General features: G+C 38.2%; 2 protein-coding genes across 4 annotated transcripts in view; one reads left to right on the top strand and one right to left on the bottom strand.

Annotated features, from left to right (window-relative positions):
• The window catches only part of LOC145999776 (telomerase protein component 1-like), a 374,109-nt gene that overhangs the window by 65,566 nt on the left and 293,766 nt on the right, over window positions 1-14,777 (top strand). For all 3 annotated transcript variants that reach the window (XM_083137076.1, XM_083137078.1, XM_083137077.1), the window contains exon 12: window positions 38-100. In XM_083137076.1, the coding sequence (XP_082993202.1) occupies window positions 38-100 (63 nt within the window). The remainder of the gene's footprint in view (window positions 1-37; window positions 101-14,777) is intronic.
• Window positions 4,889-14,777, bottom strand: part of LOC145999775 (uncharacterized) — a 115,222-nt gene continuing 105,333 nt past the window's right edge. Inside the window, exons 5-8 of the mRNA XM_083137075.1 lie at window positions 14,597-14,767; window positions 12,204-12,322; window positions 9,851-9,997; window positions 4,889-9,081 (exon numbers count right to left, since the gene is read on the bottom strand). Of these exons, the coding sequence (XP_082993201.1) occupies window positions 6,151-9,081; window positions 9,851-9,997; window positions 12,204-12,322; window positions 14,597-14,767 (3,368 nt within the window). The 3' untranslated portion in view covers window positions 4,889-6,150. The remainder of the gene's footprint in view (window positions 9,082-9,850; window positions 9,998-12,203; window positions 12,323-14,596; window positions 14,768-14,777) is intronic.

A 14,777-nucleotide genomic window follows, 5' to 3' on the forward strand; every position in this document is an offset into this window, starting at 1 on the left:
ACTCTGACCCTGAAATATTTTTATTTCTCTATTCCAGTCTTCAGGTTGTTCAAAACTGATGAAGGATGTTTTGCTGGAATTCATCAGAAATCGAAGATGGGTGAGTACAAGTATTTTATTCAGTATTTGATATGTCCAACAACTCTTGTATTTGCATTTTGATTGTATTAAATGATCTTCCTATTTACAACTACAGTTTTACAAGTGCAAAGCAACTTTTTGGGTTAAATTTCAGGAGGTCTCATGCTTTTTCTTCAGATTAAAAAGTGTGTTATGAACATCGTTGATTTCAAACTTGCTGTGATACACAAAAGAAATTGTAGGAACAGAACTAATTGACGTAGGGAGATGAAATCGGTTTTGTTTTCTTTTTGAATGACAGCTTTTAGTGGAGTTGTACCTCCGAATAATGAAAGTTAACCTTTTCCCAGTGGTTATGTTGAAGGGAAGTGCTTCTAAAAAGAAGTTTTCTACGTCAATGTTTCTCAACCTAAGGGGTGCTACCCACTGCTGGGCCCCAAGGGGGCATTTGGTGGTTCACGAAGTCAGGCTTGAAAACTTATTTACTGTGTCTTAAAAATCTATTACATTTAAATTACCAAGATATATTGTTTTAACCATTTAAATTCAACCTGTGTTGTACGTAGTCTAAACTCTACTTTTCTGTTATTCACACTCTACCAGGCGCGGCTCGTGCATAATTTTCCTGGGGGTTCACCAAATTATGCAAAGTGGACTTATCTAAACCTTTTGAGACACTACATGCTTTGGTTCCTAGAGATAGTACTGGGAATATTATCAAATTTTGGCCGGTAGATTACTGACAAAGTTAATTTGCTTTATGTTCAGATAACAGTGAGAGCACCAAGGAGTGTGTTTGTAGGGGGCGATCATTTTAATTTAAGATTTTCGTATGGTATTGTATTTAGGGGTATCTCAGAATTCAGAAAATATTCTCGCCTCAATTTTGCCTCTTCCACTCTTGCCAACTCTTTTCTGGTCCCACCACTGTCAAATAGACTATATTATTGGAACTGGATCCTGAATCTATAAAAATACAAATCTCTGCCTGCTAAAATGAGTATGTATCAGTAATCGAACCCAAGACCCCTTGATTACAAGATAATTCTTATATAAATATTCGAAAGTATATCGCTAAATCAAAGCGATTCGATTCTTTTCTATGCAATATGTTAACTTCTACACTTCTTCCAATACACAATCCACCTCACTCCACTTATCGTATACCACGACAAATATATTTCAATCACCAGCCATGCACTTCAAAACAAACTAACAAGTATGGAGACAATGACACGTAACAAAGTCAATCGCGCGCGTCCCCTCGAACACCCTCTCGCACTAGAGTATAACAGATCGCACGAAACCCAAGCAACTTTTTGGTTGTCTTCTGACGTAAGTGCAAAATGCCTTCATTGTTAGGTTAGAATTGAATAAACAGTAAATACTGCATTTTTGGTCAAGTACGGTAATGTCCCGAAAATTGCAGTGTATATATTCTAAGACAACTAAACCTAAAAAGCCTAACATGTCAACGAAAGCATTGTCTGACGTAAGAAGACCAAAAGGTTGTTTAAGTCTTGTCCGATAAGCGCTCTTGTCTTGTCTTGGCACTCTACGCTTATGAACATCTCAGTTATTGTTTATTTTGTATATTACTGGGGGTTCACTGCACATTTGTGCTATACAGCCAACCGCGCCTGCACTCTACCATTGCTTTTTACTGGCATTTATGATGGCCATGATAATATATCATCAAAATATTGTGACGATATATCATCTAGACGACATATCGCCCCACACTGGTCATTTCTTCATATGTATACAAATGAATAAAAAAAGACAGAACTGAAATATGTGTAGTTATCCAGAAATTTCTACCACTTAATGGTGGGAGATATATATCTCCTGTCAGGCATATAGAGCTTAATTATGTGTGTACAGATATTAAAGTCAAGAGTATTTTCAAGAAGTGGAGAATATAAGATACATATAAAAATATATAAATGACTTACATGAGTGAGTAGGAATGTTTCAGAATGACGTTTCGGAAGTCTGTACTACTTCCTTCATCAGGTAATCTGATATGGCATCATGATGATGCATCACAGTCCATGATGTGTTTCACCCAACGCTGATGGAAGTCACTAGGGGACTGTAATAGGTCTTCAACTTTTATTTGTTTTAGATGTGGTTTTTGTTTTTAACATAGGGAATTTTTAACCAGCGAAGACTTCCATCGGAGTTTTTATGCCATCACCGTAAGTTTTTTACCTTTTCTATCCTCAACCTGAATCGTCAGCTTATGATTTAACAACGCGGTACCATGTTTGGCACCTAAAGTTTTTTATTTTATAACCTGATGAAGGAAGTAGTACAGACTTCCGAAACATCGTTCTGCAACATTCCTACTCACTCACGTAAGTTATTTGAATTGATAGTGGGTAAAACTCACCATTGTAATAAGATACATATAAGATGAGCTGATTATGAAACTAAATTTACAATTACTTGGACATTTCTAGGAAAGAAAACAGCAATTCACGTTTTGATAGAAACATTTTATCACTATATCTCAACAACTGTTATTTTTGTTATAATGGCAACGTCAATGTAGCCAAACACACGAAAGTTATACAACTTACACAGATAAAAACGTTATCGAACATTGTACGTTAACTTAAACATGCATATTTGAAGTTTAAAATACATTATGCATTTGACACAATAAAAGAAAACGAACTTGTACTGTAACACAGAACAATTACAAAACACTGTTACATAATAAGTTCTGTTAATTGTGTTTTGCTTCCCATTTTCTAATGTAACTGCCATACTAACCATGAAGTATGGTGAGATATTATTATGCTTTCTTTGAATTGTATAGGTCTTTAGTAACTATTGGATCAATCAGAGTTTTACTTTTGTTCCATCTTGTGTTCTGTTCTTTGGCGCTAGAGTGTGTCTTGGATGCCATTTTGGGATAGTTATATTCCAGATAATGGTAAAAATTCACAATGCAAAGTTGTTTTTCAGGATAGAATGTAAGTTGTTTGAATTTCATCATGCTTTTCAGTAAGGTCCTAACAAAGACAATTTTCAAGTGACTGTACCGAGACTATAAATGGCTAAGTGTAGTTCGTGACATTAACCTGTAGCAGGTGACAGCCTCTTCCGTGTGTTGGCCTCTCTGATGGGAACTTCTCATGCACAAGCTTTTCACATTTGCTGCGATGTAGAAGAAAAAATGTAGGAAGAGAACTAACTGTTGTAGAGACACAAAATCGTTTTTAGTTCTTTTGTTTCTTTTTGTTTTTCGTATGACAGAACTCTTAGCGGAAGTGAAATTTATACATTTTACCTCCCAATAATGAAATTAAAGAAGAAAATGAAAATTTTATGCACAAATTCATATTCAGCATTTTAACGATTTATGTTAACTCAAGTTGTTTTCTTTTCCATATTGCTTAAATGAGTATTCAATTTGTCCCCCCTCCCCCAAGAAATAGAAATATGTCAGCATTTATGATTGTCCCTTAGTTACTCTTAAAAGTTCGCATCACCATTGTAGAATATTACAAAATAATACAATAATACAATACAGTAACCACTGCAATAGTTACATTTCAAGGTTGATACGCATCTGGAAAATGGAAACAATTGATTATAGCAACTCACATGTTTTGATGCCGATTGTAATTTTACTTTGTTCTTCGAATTTTCACATGTCTTTTTGCGTGGATAATGAAATGCTTTAAGATAAGTGGTGAAAGTGAATATTCATACAGGGTGTCCGGCACCAACACTACCAATAAGATAGTTGTATAACTAAGCAACAAACAGGTTCATTGACATTCAGTTTTTTTAAAAGACAGAGGAACTCACCAAGTTTTTATGGTAATCAGTAGATCTCCAAGTGTGCACCACGTGTTGCGCAACAGATGTCCAAACGAAATTCTATCTCCTGCCAGGTGTTTTCGAGCATCGACGGAGTGACTGTGTATCAATCCATTGTCTTACGGATTGATACGGTGTCACAAGCACTGACAATCCTCCGACGCAAATCATTCACATCCAGTACTGGGGTTCTGTACACATTGTCCTTTATGTAGCCCCAAAGGAAGAAGTCCAAAGGAGTAAGATCAGGAGATCTAGGAGGCTATGTGATGGGACCACCACGTCTGAGGAGAGTTCTGTGCGTTGGTTTTTTTTTTAATGTCTTTCTGCTGGTTCATGCTGGTATTTTTGCCGAAACTTCCTCTGGACAGTTTTCAGAAACTTAAATTCTGCTAACCAATAGCAGCATTCGACCTTTTGCTGCACTGTAAACACAATTTCCACACGAAACGAACACACAAGATAATTCCAACCGAGTGAATACGCAACAGGCTACGAAATGAACAGGTACATTATCACGTTCAACGGACTTGCATTGTTGCCACTGCCACTATAATAAAACTTGTTGAGTTTCTCTGTCTTTTTTTTTAAAAAAAAAAAAACGCATGTCAATAAACCTGTTTGTTGCTTAGTTATAAAACTTTCTTATTGGTAGTGTTGGTGCCGGACATGCTGTATTATTTACAAGCCCTGTATATTTAATTGAAAAAACACTTAAGTTCAAGAGTAAAAATCATGATCATAAAAAAGTCTGGAAAAATGTCGTTTTTGGACTGGAAAACCTGGAAATGTCAGACAATTTCATGATAAAAAAATTGTAGCAACCCTGTATCATTTTCTATCGTGATTGTGTTACCGCAAGTTATCCATACCTGTACCCATAGATGCAATTTTCTTACCTGTGAATAACGAAATTAATTTTTTTTGTTACTAACAAGTGTGCACTGTCAGTGTAGAAAAACTTGAGCAATACAATTTCCACAATACTTTATTATTAATAATTACATTTTGCATTTTATACAACACAGTACTTACACACTAACCTTGAATGTATAAAAGTTGGATGGCCATCAAACATACAATGTGTAAAGTAAAATGAAATTATTTATATTTTATGTTGGTAAAAATGTTTGGCACATGGTTTCCTTAAAATTGACGACATAAAAGTTTTTCATTGCTGTCTTCTGCACTGGCAGAGTTTTCACTCACTATCAGTATCTTGGTTGTTAACTTCATATATATTGCACAAACTATCACAGGTTAGTCTGTTTGTGCAAAAAATTATATATCTGCCAGTAACAAATGTTCACTTAATTGCACATGTTATGAAAATTCATTCTATAACACATATATAGACCACACAAGGAGAGTAAAAAGATGAAAAAAAAAGCAGGAATAGTTCAACTTGTGTGGAGAACTACTGTGTTCTAAGTATGATAGAAGAATGGTCACTAAAGTTAACCACAATTGTCTGTTCCATCCCATTCATTCTATTGACCATCAAGAATGATAACATACAGTAGGATCTGTAATTTTTATTTATACCTGATTTTCCATATTGTTTGCTCATCAGCAAACATCCATCACCCATTGGTGAACAAAATTTCACTATCCATTTCTTGCATCCGATACTCTTGTTGGTGATAATGGCACCCTGCCAAAGTGGTACAACAAGATTATGGTAATTTTGGCTTGATTTTAACCTATTGTGTCCTTGTATAAAGCAGCTATGGGGTTCACCCAGCCTCAAATTTGTACCTGGGAGCAACCCTTGGGGTTAAGGTAGCTGTAGCCCGGTGCTGATCACATCGCCTCCAAAGTAGTATAGATTGAGAATGTGTCGGGCCCTACCTCGCACATCCCATACATATGTGTTCATGGCAGTGTGCTATATATACGGAAACTTTATCTTAGCCTTTAACCTATTGTCCTTAATATGGCTTCTATTATATCTATGTGATCTGTATATGTACTTTTTTTTGTTTGACAGATGGGCATCAACAATTTGTAGATGACATTACAGGTATGTAATTTTTCATGATGGTACAAAAGAATGTGAAGACACTTTCTGAAAACAGTCACATTCTGAAAACAGTCGCATTCTTTCAACAGAACTGACTATGTCTTGAATTTGTCACTGTTTCTTTCACACTACCTTTCTCTAGAGTGAGCACTGCTGATAGTGTTGAAGATTTGTACTGAGAACTTTTACCCACCCAGTAACCATTTGTGTTACCGAGCTTCTGCCTCTTCTGGCGGAAAAGTTACATAGTACGGGGGATTCGGGTAGTAATGTTGTCTACCTAATGTGCTGTAGGAACCTTGAATTGACATTGGCGTTTGTGGAGGTGGTAGCATTTTTGGCGGAAGAGTGTTAGCGTATGTGGCTGCAGGGTATGGAGATAGGTAAACAGGTTGATGTAGAGGTGGCTTCACGCAGGTACACTTGCCTTGGTTCCGGATTGCCACAGCCCCTGCAAGAGGGCCGCCACGGTACTGATTATTTGCGATCCTTAAGCGTATGATGCAGATTACTATAATGAGAATGGCTATGAAAGCCACAACACCACCAACAATTCCTATTATTAAAGTGTCGTCATTGTTGAGACCAGTAGTCTTACCCTTCGTAGGTTTTGGCTCTTTCGTTTGTGCCGTGGGAGGAACAGACCAGATGATGTCTGGCTCGACAAACTCTGTTGTTGTGCTCAGGTGGTTTGTGGAGCTGATTCGCTGCGAAGTTGTGGTTTTTGCTTGCGGACTAGTGCGGCTGCCGCATATCAAATCCTGATCTGCAACGTCTTTTAGTAACTGTCCCGAAAGGTTGTCTGGTTGCATGCATCTCACTTGAGAACCGATAAATGGTTTCTGCAGTAACCACCGCCGAAGTGCCTTAACGCTACAGTCGCAAAGGATGGGATTAGCGTCAAGCCCTGTTATCGTAAGGTCACCACGCCGATTGTCAAATGCAGATAGAACCTGTGGGTTTAGAGACGAAAGCTTATTCCCAGAGAGATCAAGAGTGATTTTTGATGATTTGGGGATTGGGAAGAATGCCGCTGGGGGTAAAGAAGATACAGACGTGTTTTGGATTCGTATTGCAATGGTTGGGCTATTCAGTCCAGCTAATGCACTTGATGAAATACTGCGAATGCGTGTTCCTCGTATTGTGAGGGCCTTCAGTCTTGGCAAAAGAGCCGGCATCAGTTGATCGCTCACAGCTGCATCTTTAAGTTCTATGTCCACCTTTTCCAATGTATCAAAGCTCTCAAGAATTCCTTTGACATCTAGGTAACCTAGGCGAGGGTATCCATAAGCAGACAATTCAGCAAGATTTTTAAGCGATTTGAATGCATTTTTCTCTAAGCGAATACACAGTTCAAGATTGTTGATTCTTAATGACTGAAGGTTGTCAAGAGATTTAAAATCACCTTGGATTATGGTGGTGATTGGGTTTTTGGAAATGTCCAACGTGTGAAGATTTTTCAGCTGAGACCAAGTGCTTGTGAGCGAGGTAAGGTCGGAGAGTTTGTTTTGTGACACATCCAGAACTTCCAGAAGTGTAGGCCGTTCAAAAATACTCTTCGGTAGTTGGGAGATGGAATTCATTGAAAGGTTCAGGTGCCGTAAGAATGGTGTTTCAAGAGGTGGCACTTGTGTTACGCCTGTACTTGCCATGTTTAACTCTCGTACAGTTTTGGGCTCATTGAGTATATTACGCACAGCCTCTTCTGTGAGTGGGTTGAAGGAGATGTCAAGCTTTTTAATGTTCACAAGTATGTCATCGGCTGGCACGTCTTTGATTTTGTTCCTAGATAGGTCCACAGAGGTAAGGAAGAAATATTGGCGTTGAAGCTGTTTAAGTGGTGGTGTTTCGAAGCGGTTATCTGCCAAATTGATATTCTCGAGCATATGGAGTCTTGCTCTGTCAAAAATAGATTCTGGTAAATCGTGCAACAAATTATTTTCAAGGTTAAGATTTAGACGCGATAGACCCTCAAAAGTGTGCTCGAATAGCTTTTCAAGCTTGTTGTGGCTCAGGTCCACAAACTGCAATTGGGTAGAATTCTGAAATGCTGTTTCGCTGATGTATTCTAATTGGTTGTTGCTGAGAATGAGATTACTTAGCCGCGGGAGCCGAGCGAAGTCCATGTCTTCGATGTTTTTCAGTGAATTTCCATGAAGGTTGAGGTACTCTAGGAACTGCATGTGCGAAATGAGATCTGAAGGGAAAAAGGTGAATCTGTTCTTTGATAGATTTAATTTCCTCAATTTGGAATGTGCTTGAAAAGTGGGAAACAGATATGTAATTTCATTTCTACTCAAGTCGAGCTCTTCCACAAAACTGTGATTTGTGCCTCTGAAAAATTCCCCCTTGAACGAGTTCAGCTGGTTCCCAGATAGATTAATCTTTCTGAGTAATGGAACAGCATCAAAGGCTCCGGAGCGTATATTCAGGATCTTGTTATTTGACAAATCGATTGTAGTTAGGTTCGGGAGGAAAGAAAATGCTTGGTCGGGAACTTCAATGATGGAGTTGTCCTTGAGGTGTACCTCCCTGAGCACTGGGCTTGTGATAAACTCACTGGGCAAGATTTTAAGGCCGGTGTTCGTCAGATCCAAGGATGTTAGCATGTTCAAGCCGCGGAAGGAATTAGTCGACAACTCGATTATGCTCGGGTTGTGGCTTAAATTAAGATGGTTGAGGGAAGGCAGAAGGCTAAAGATATCTTCCGGAAGCTGCTTCAGGTCGTTATGGGCAAGATTAAGTTCTCTCAGATTCAATAGGGCAAACTTCGCAATGACAGAAATCTTGTTTTGGCTCAAGTCTAGCTTTTCCAGGCTTCCCTCGAGTCCGCCAAAGGTGTCGGGCATTAGCTTTTGGATCTGGTTGCCATGGAGGTCGAGCTCCACCAGCTGGCTGAAGTTGAGGAAAGTGGCGGCTGGCAGTTCTCGGATCACGTTCCTAGCCAGGCTCAGCTGCTGGATGTGAGACACGAACTTTAGGATGTCGGACGATACTGCAGCGATCCTGTTGTAATCTAAGTGGAGACTACGCAAACGTGGCAAGCGTCCAAGGGCAGAAGCGGGTACAAAAAGGATGTTGTTGTCCTGAAGAAACAACCTCTCTAAGTTGTCCAGTCCTTCAAAGGCATCATCTTCCACCTGCAAAAGAAAATTAATTTATCAGAAAATGACTTGTGCTTTATTACACATGATTCTAGCGTGACATGAAGTTCTATCTTATCTTATATATAATAGTATTGGACCAGAGAGATTAATTGTTACTCTATTTTTTTTCAGATATAGGCATGTTTGTTTATCAGTAAAATTACTAATAATTTTATCGATCCAATATATCTATAAATATTTTATAATTTAGTGCAATATTTTTATGGACATAAGCATATAATCTCCATAAACTTCCCTACTTTTTTAAAGAAAGTAAATTTCAAAATATGCAGCATCTTTTGCCTTGCAGTCATATTGTAACATACGTTATTAAGGAACCCAATCAACCATTGAAAGCCTTGAAGGACCGTTTGGATTTGATATCGGATCAATTACCAATATTGGTAAATTCCATATTGGTACTTTATCAGTATTGGCCAAAATTTATTGGCCTATCTCTAATTTATAGCATACATTTAGGTGTTTTCAAGAGAAATTTTATAAAGTTGATCTTTTGCTGCATAGAAAAATATGGCATGACCAGGATTTGAATCTGGATCTCTGCCATATCATGCTATTGCTCTACTAACTGAGCTACTGTGCAAACCCTGGTTTTGAACAATTTTTTGCTGCGTACATATTTCTATGCGATTCAGTCTTTCTTTCACAGAAAAAAAAAATCCATAATTCATCCTTGTTTAGCATTACTGACTTTAATTCGTCAACCCTGATTTTTACTCAGATTTAAGTGTCCATTACTTACTGTGCGCAAAGCGTTGACACTGATGTCAAGGTGCTTCAAGTGGCGAAGACCAAGGAATGTTCCAGGAGCAATGCTTCCAATATTGTTTCTGCTCAAGTCCATTGTTTCCAAGCTTGGTAGGGATTCCAAGTTACCATTTTCCACTGTCTAGAAGATAATAGCATTTCAAAATTAAATGTGGAGGTAGATGTGGTAATCTTGATAAGGTGCATTACTAAATCATGGAAATTTTGATGGAAAAAAAGTGAAAGATGTGAGAAAACACCTAGTTTTTCTTCTTTTTTTAAAAAAAAGTATAAGTGGTTGTAGATTGGTAATTGCTGCTTATGTGAGAATATTTCATGGTTTGCTCTTTTTGTAGTTGTCTCGTTAATTTTGAAGGATCTCTGCCATTAGGAAACATGAGACCCTGTGCGAACTGTATCAGTGAGGACCATTTATTTTGGCAAGTGGAACCATAAATAATTTCCATTTCTTGTAAAACTCAACACTGAGACTAACGTTGCTTTCAGTGTTGCATAATTATTACTTCTCTCACATGCATGCACATACAGTGTTTCAGCATGCAGCACAGATACAATTTAACACTGCAGAAACAAATTTTCTTGATGATTTTTTTTGCTGGTTGGGACCTTGTTTTGAGTACCAAGAAGCCAACAGCATGAAACTCATGAGATTAACCCCTTCACTCAATTCATACATTATTGAAATTTATTTAAAGTGGCAAAGCTTTTTCTAAAGCACCCTTCTAAATTTTTAAGAAAAAAAGTGCTCCCCTGTGCTTTGCACCATGCCATAAAGGCATATAGGGGGTGTGGAGTTAGCGCACCATACTTTCTTGATCATGGCTAAAGGTGAGGGTGATGTGATCAGTACCACGCCGCTGGCCGCCTTTACTCCCCACAGTTTTCTCCAGGTGCTCACTTTATATGATGCTGGGTTGGCGCCGGAGCCACTTGAACATGTGGAAAAAATCCTGGTTCTCCCCTGCCGGGGATCGAACCCAGGTATCTCGCATGGTAGTCAGATGCACTAATGACTGAGCTACTGCGGCTATAGAATGCATCTTTTATTTGTCCTTTTTCTAGCTTTTTAGAATCCTGATTCAAAATTTATTTTTCATAGACATATATCGGAAGCCCAAGGCCCTGTGCAGTGGCACACATCGCACACCCCTAATGGTGGCACTCGCACAGGTTTTGACAGAGATGGTGGCAAGTTACTGTCAACCAAAAACAAAGAAAACAGTGCCGCACTACCAACACCATCCTAGATGCCGAAACGTGTTTTTTTTTTTAAACCTGTAGATTTGATTCCTATCCATTTTAAATATATGACAAAAATTTTACTCAAAAGCCAATATTTATGTATTTCAACTTGCTTTCAGTATTTTGAAAAACTGCAAAATTTCAATAAAGGAGTAGAATGTTTGCAATAATCTTTCACAATTTTTTTAAAGAAGATATGCTTGTTGTACTAACTGGAAGTTATTTTCTAAAACCAATACAGTTGTCAATAATTGTGTGATATAAAACTAAATTAAAGCATTTCAGAACAATTTTGCATTGTAATCAAGGGATCCCGGGTTCGATACCCGGTGGAGGCAAATAGTGGTTCGGATCCCACTTTAAACTGTAGGAACAGTCCAGATTAGCCTTACTGTGCATAAAGTGGACTTAAAGAACCAAATCAATCAATCAGAATATTTTTTATACATTTTCAACAAGCAATTACAAACAAGAAGAGGGGGATGGATGCTATTTTAATATTTATGGAAATATCATCATGTGAGAACCAGAGAAATGTAACTCCAAAGTGCAGTTTTTTATGTACTTAATTTGAAGAGTTCTATTTGGACCCAGATATACATTTCTCAATCTTTTCTTTGGTGATCAAGTGGAGTCACGTTTTCCAGTCAATTGGTTTTTTAAAGTTTTTTTTTAGATACATCAGTCTGACTCTGAACTGAACTCTTCATAGTGAGTTTAAAATACTGAACACCACATTTTTGGAGTTACGTTCATCTGGTTCTCATGCCACAATATGTTTTCATCTTTTTAGATAATAGGCAAAGTGCAGAAGTATGAAGCATAAAGAATCTAAAAGACGCACATCACGTACTCAGAGAGAATGCTACACAAATGAAAGAAAGGAAACTTTTACACTGATAAATTTTTGAAATTGTATGGTAATATCTTCTCAGACACAATATTCAGTTTGATTTGTTCAAAATTCCACAATAGTAGATGAAACAAACATGTCCCATTCTCAGAGGGACTTCTTTCGTTTGGTTGTTCGGATTGTCATTCATTCCAAATGTGAAATTGGCTTGAAGTGGTTATGCATTCCATACCTGAATTAGATTGGATGAAAGGTTCAGATGCTTTATATTGTGCAGCACTTTGAGTGCAATGATGGGGACTTCAGCCAGGAAGTTCTCTGCCAGATTGAGTGATTCCATGTTGTCCGCACCTGGAACAATGAAAGGAAACTGTTTAGATTCGAAGCATTACCAAGAGATATGCATTTCTTCTTATTTCTTGTTTGTGTGCAGCATAAAAAGTAACCAGGATGTAATTGATTGCATGAGTGTACATAAGCACTAGCGTATAACCCATGGTGCAACAACCTTCGAGGGCCAGGGCTTGCGTACCGACAGCAGGCCTCACTCCCACATGTCTCAGCAGAGGTGGGCGATTATTCAGCCAGTTACTGGGTTCTGTGTGGTCAGTAGGACAAGCCCCGACTCGTTGTTGAAGGTTGTGTGCATCATTTGTAGCTCCCCAATTTCCTCACGATGGTGGGTGGCCACTGGTCCCTTACACAGGCCGAAATCTCAGGAGAAAAGTTGTTACGCTTCTCCCAGGAGACTCGAACCTGCACGTGTCCCGTAGCCGGAGCCCAAAGCATGATGCCTTAGACCGCACAGCCACAGTGCGAGACAGCACTAGAGTATGCAGGTTTTTTTCCATGGAGGTTGCATTATAGGGGGAGTTGGATACAGAATAAAATACCTCATAATTACCATGTTTAGCCATCATTTTGAAAGTTGTTCATATCCAAAAATGGTAATCAGGGGAGGGGGGTCATTTTAAGAGGGGTTTCATTTAACACTTTGGTTTTTCATAGTTCTTGACTGCTTCCATTCAACCTTTACTCCTATTTTGGTCGATATATAGACCATCGAATATAAGGTGCTACTCGTATTTTGGTCGATATATCCACCATGCAGCTGATTACAAAATTTCTTTTTTTTTTATTATCTTGATACTTTTCTTTTAGTCGGAAACACTTACTACAGTGGGTTAAACAAAGCTTTGGAACATATTGTGGATGCACCCCCCCCTCCCCCGACTCATAAGTTACATATGGAAGCTGGCGCACATTTTAAATTCGTACACTTATTTCACAAAGAATGTTATAACTCGTAGACTATTTGACCAATCTACTTCAGGTAACTTTTGTTTTGCAGTTAAAACATCAGGGCATGCCACCATGCAGAAATCAAAAAGCCAAAGGCAATAAGAGGGATTGGGTAGGCTGCGGCCCCCAACTTTCAATGAAAAAAATCATAATGGGGAGTTTGCCTCCTCTTCCCCCGCTATTTTGGGAAGGGGAGGCAAACTTTAGCCTTACTTTTAAAGAATAGTCCTTTCTCAACCGAATGAAAGTCATTTCATGTTCCTGGGTGCATTACATTATAGAATATGTGAAAAAACTCCCCATTTTTATAATTTTTTCTGACGACCCCCTCGGCAGATTAAAGGTAAAAAAAAAAATCTCAAAATTTCGGAAGATGCTGTAGCCTCATCAGCTTTCCCCTTACATATGCCAGTGGCCATAAGTAATTAAACCTTGGATGTTAAGAGTACAGTAAAATAACTTCATTTTGACACTTCGCGGTTAGATGAAGTTTTTGTAAATTGTTACAAACTTTTCAAGAAAGTTACTGTAGAAATGACCGTTGCCATCTTTTCTTGCAGTGCACTACAGGGTTTGCATAAATAATATTGATTCACTTAGTAACTTTTTTTACACCTTCACAAAAATAGAATACAAGGGAAAAAATAAGACCTAAATCTAATTGAATAATATTGGTTCATTTGAAGCGTTTCTAAGTGAGGCAAGTGTACACTAAGGTTGATGGAATTTAGTCAAGAGTGCTCACTCTCTGTAGTGTATTAACAGAAACATGCAACAATTTCACTTATTCATATTTACCTGCCTGGCATTTTCAGACTACTTATATAATAGATAAATCTAGATCAGCGCTCAGTGAGGGGGATGTTATCCCCACCCAGATAGAAAACAATTTGCAAAGCATCTCCCCAGCTGTCTTATTGTCACAAAGTTATACCAGCTAACTCCCAAGACTGGACCAAACTTCCCCCTGTAATGTAATTTTGGTTTCGACCTTTGTGCATGGCACAGATTAATTTATGCACAGATGGTACAATGTCAGATTGCAACGTGAGCATATATGACTGAGGCGAGACAATTGACAGGTGTGTTCAAAAATTGCAATCAGATTTTTATCTAACGTCAACGGTTTTTACAACTTTGTGGCCAATTGTATCATGCCAAACAGCATCACATATTAATAAAAGAAAGAGTCCTCTTTTTTGCCGTACTTTCTTCTGAGGTACAGTTTTCCACATTCTTTGGTGGATTTCCAAAGTGCATACATATTATTTTCTATACTCCTCGTGCCATATTTTAAATAATCATTTGAAATGTTGTTCTTACCTTGGAATGCATCACTGTTGAGCTTCGTTAATCTGTTGCGAGCAAGACGGAGCTCTCTGAGCCTCTGGAGCCCAGTGAACGCCCTGCCTTCAATTCCACTTATCCAGTTGTTGCTCAGATCAATCCTCTGCAGCTGCCGCTGGGATAAGAAGGCCTGGTTTTTAATAGCACCTGTGGAGGA

Source organism: Lepisma saccharinum, chromosome 15 (assembly GCF_977018435.1).
Source record: "Lepisma saccharinum chromosome 15, izLepSacc3.1, whole genome shotgun sequence".
NCBI classification, from domain to species: Eukaryota; Metazoa; Arthropoda; class Insecta; order Zygentoma; family Lepismatidae; genus Lepisma; species Lepisma saccharinum.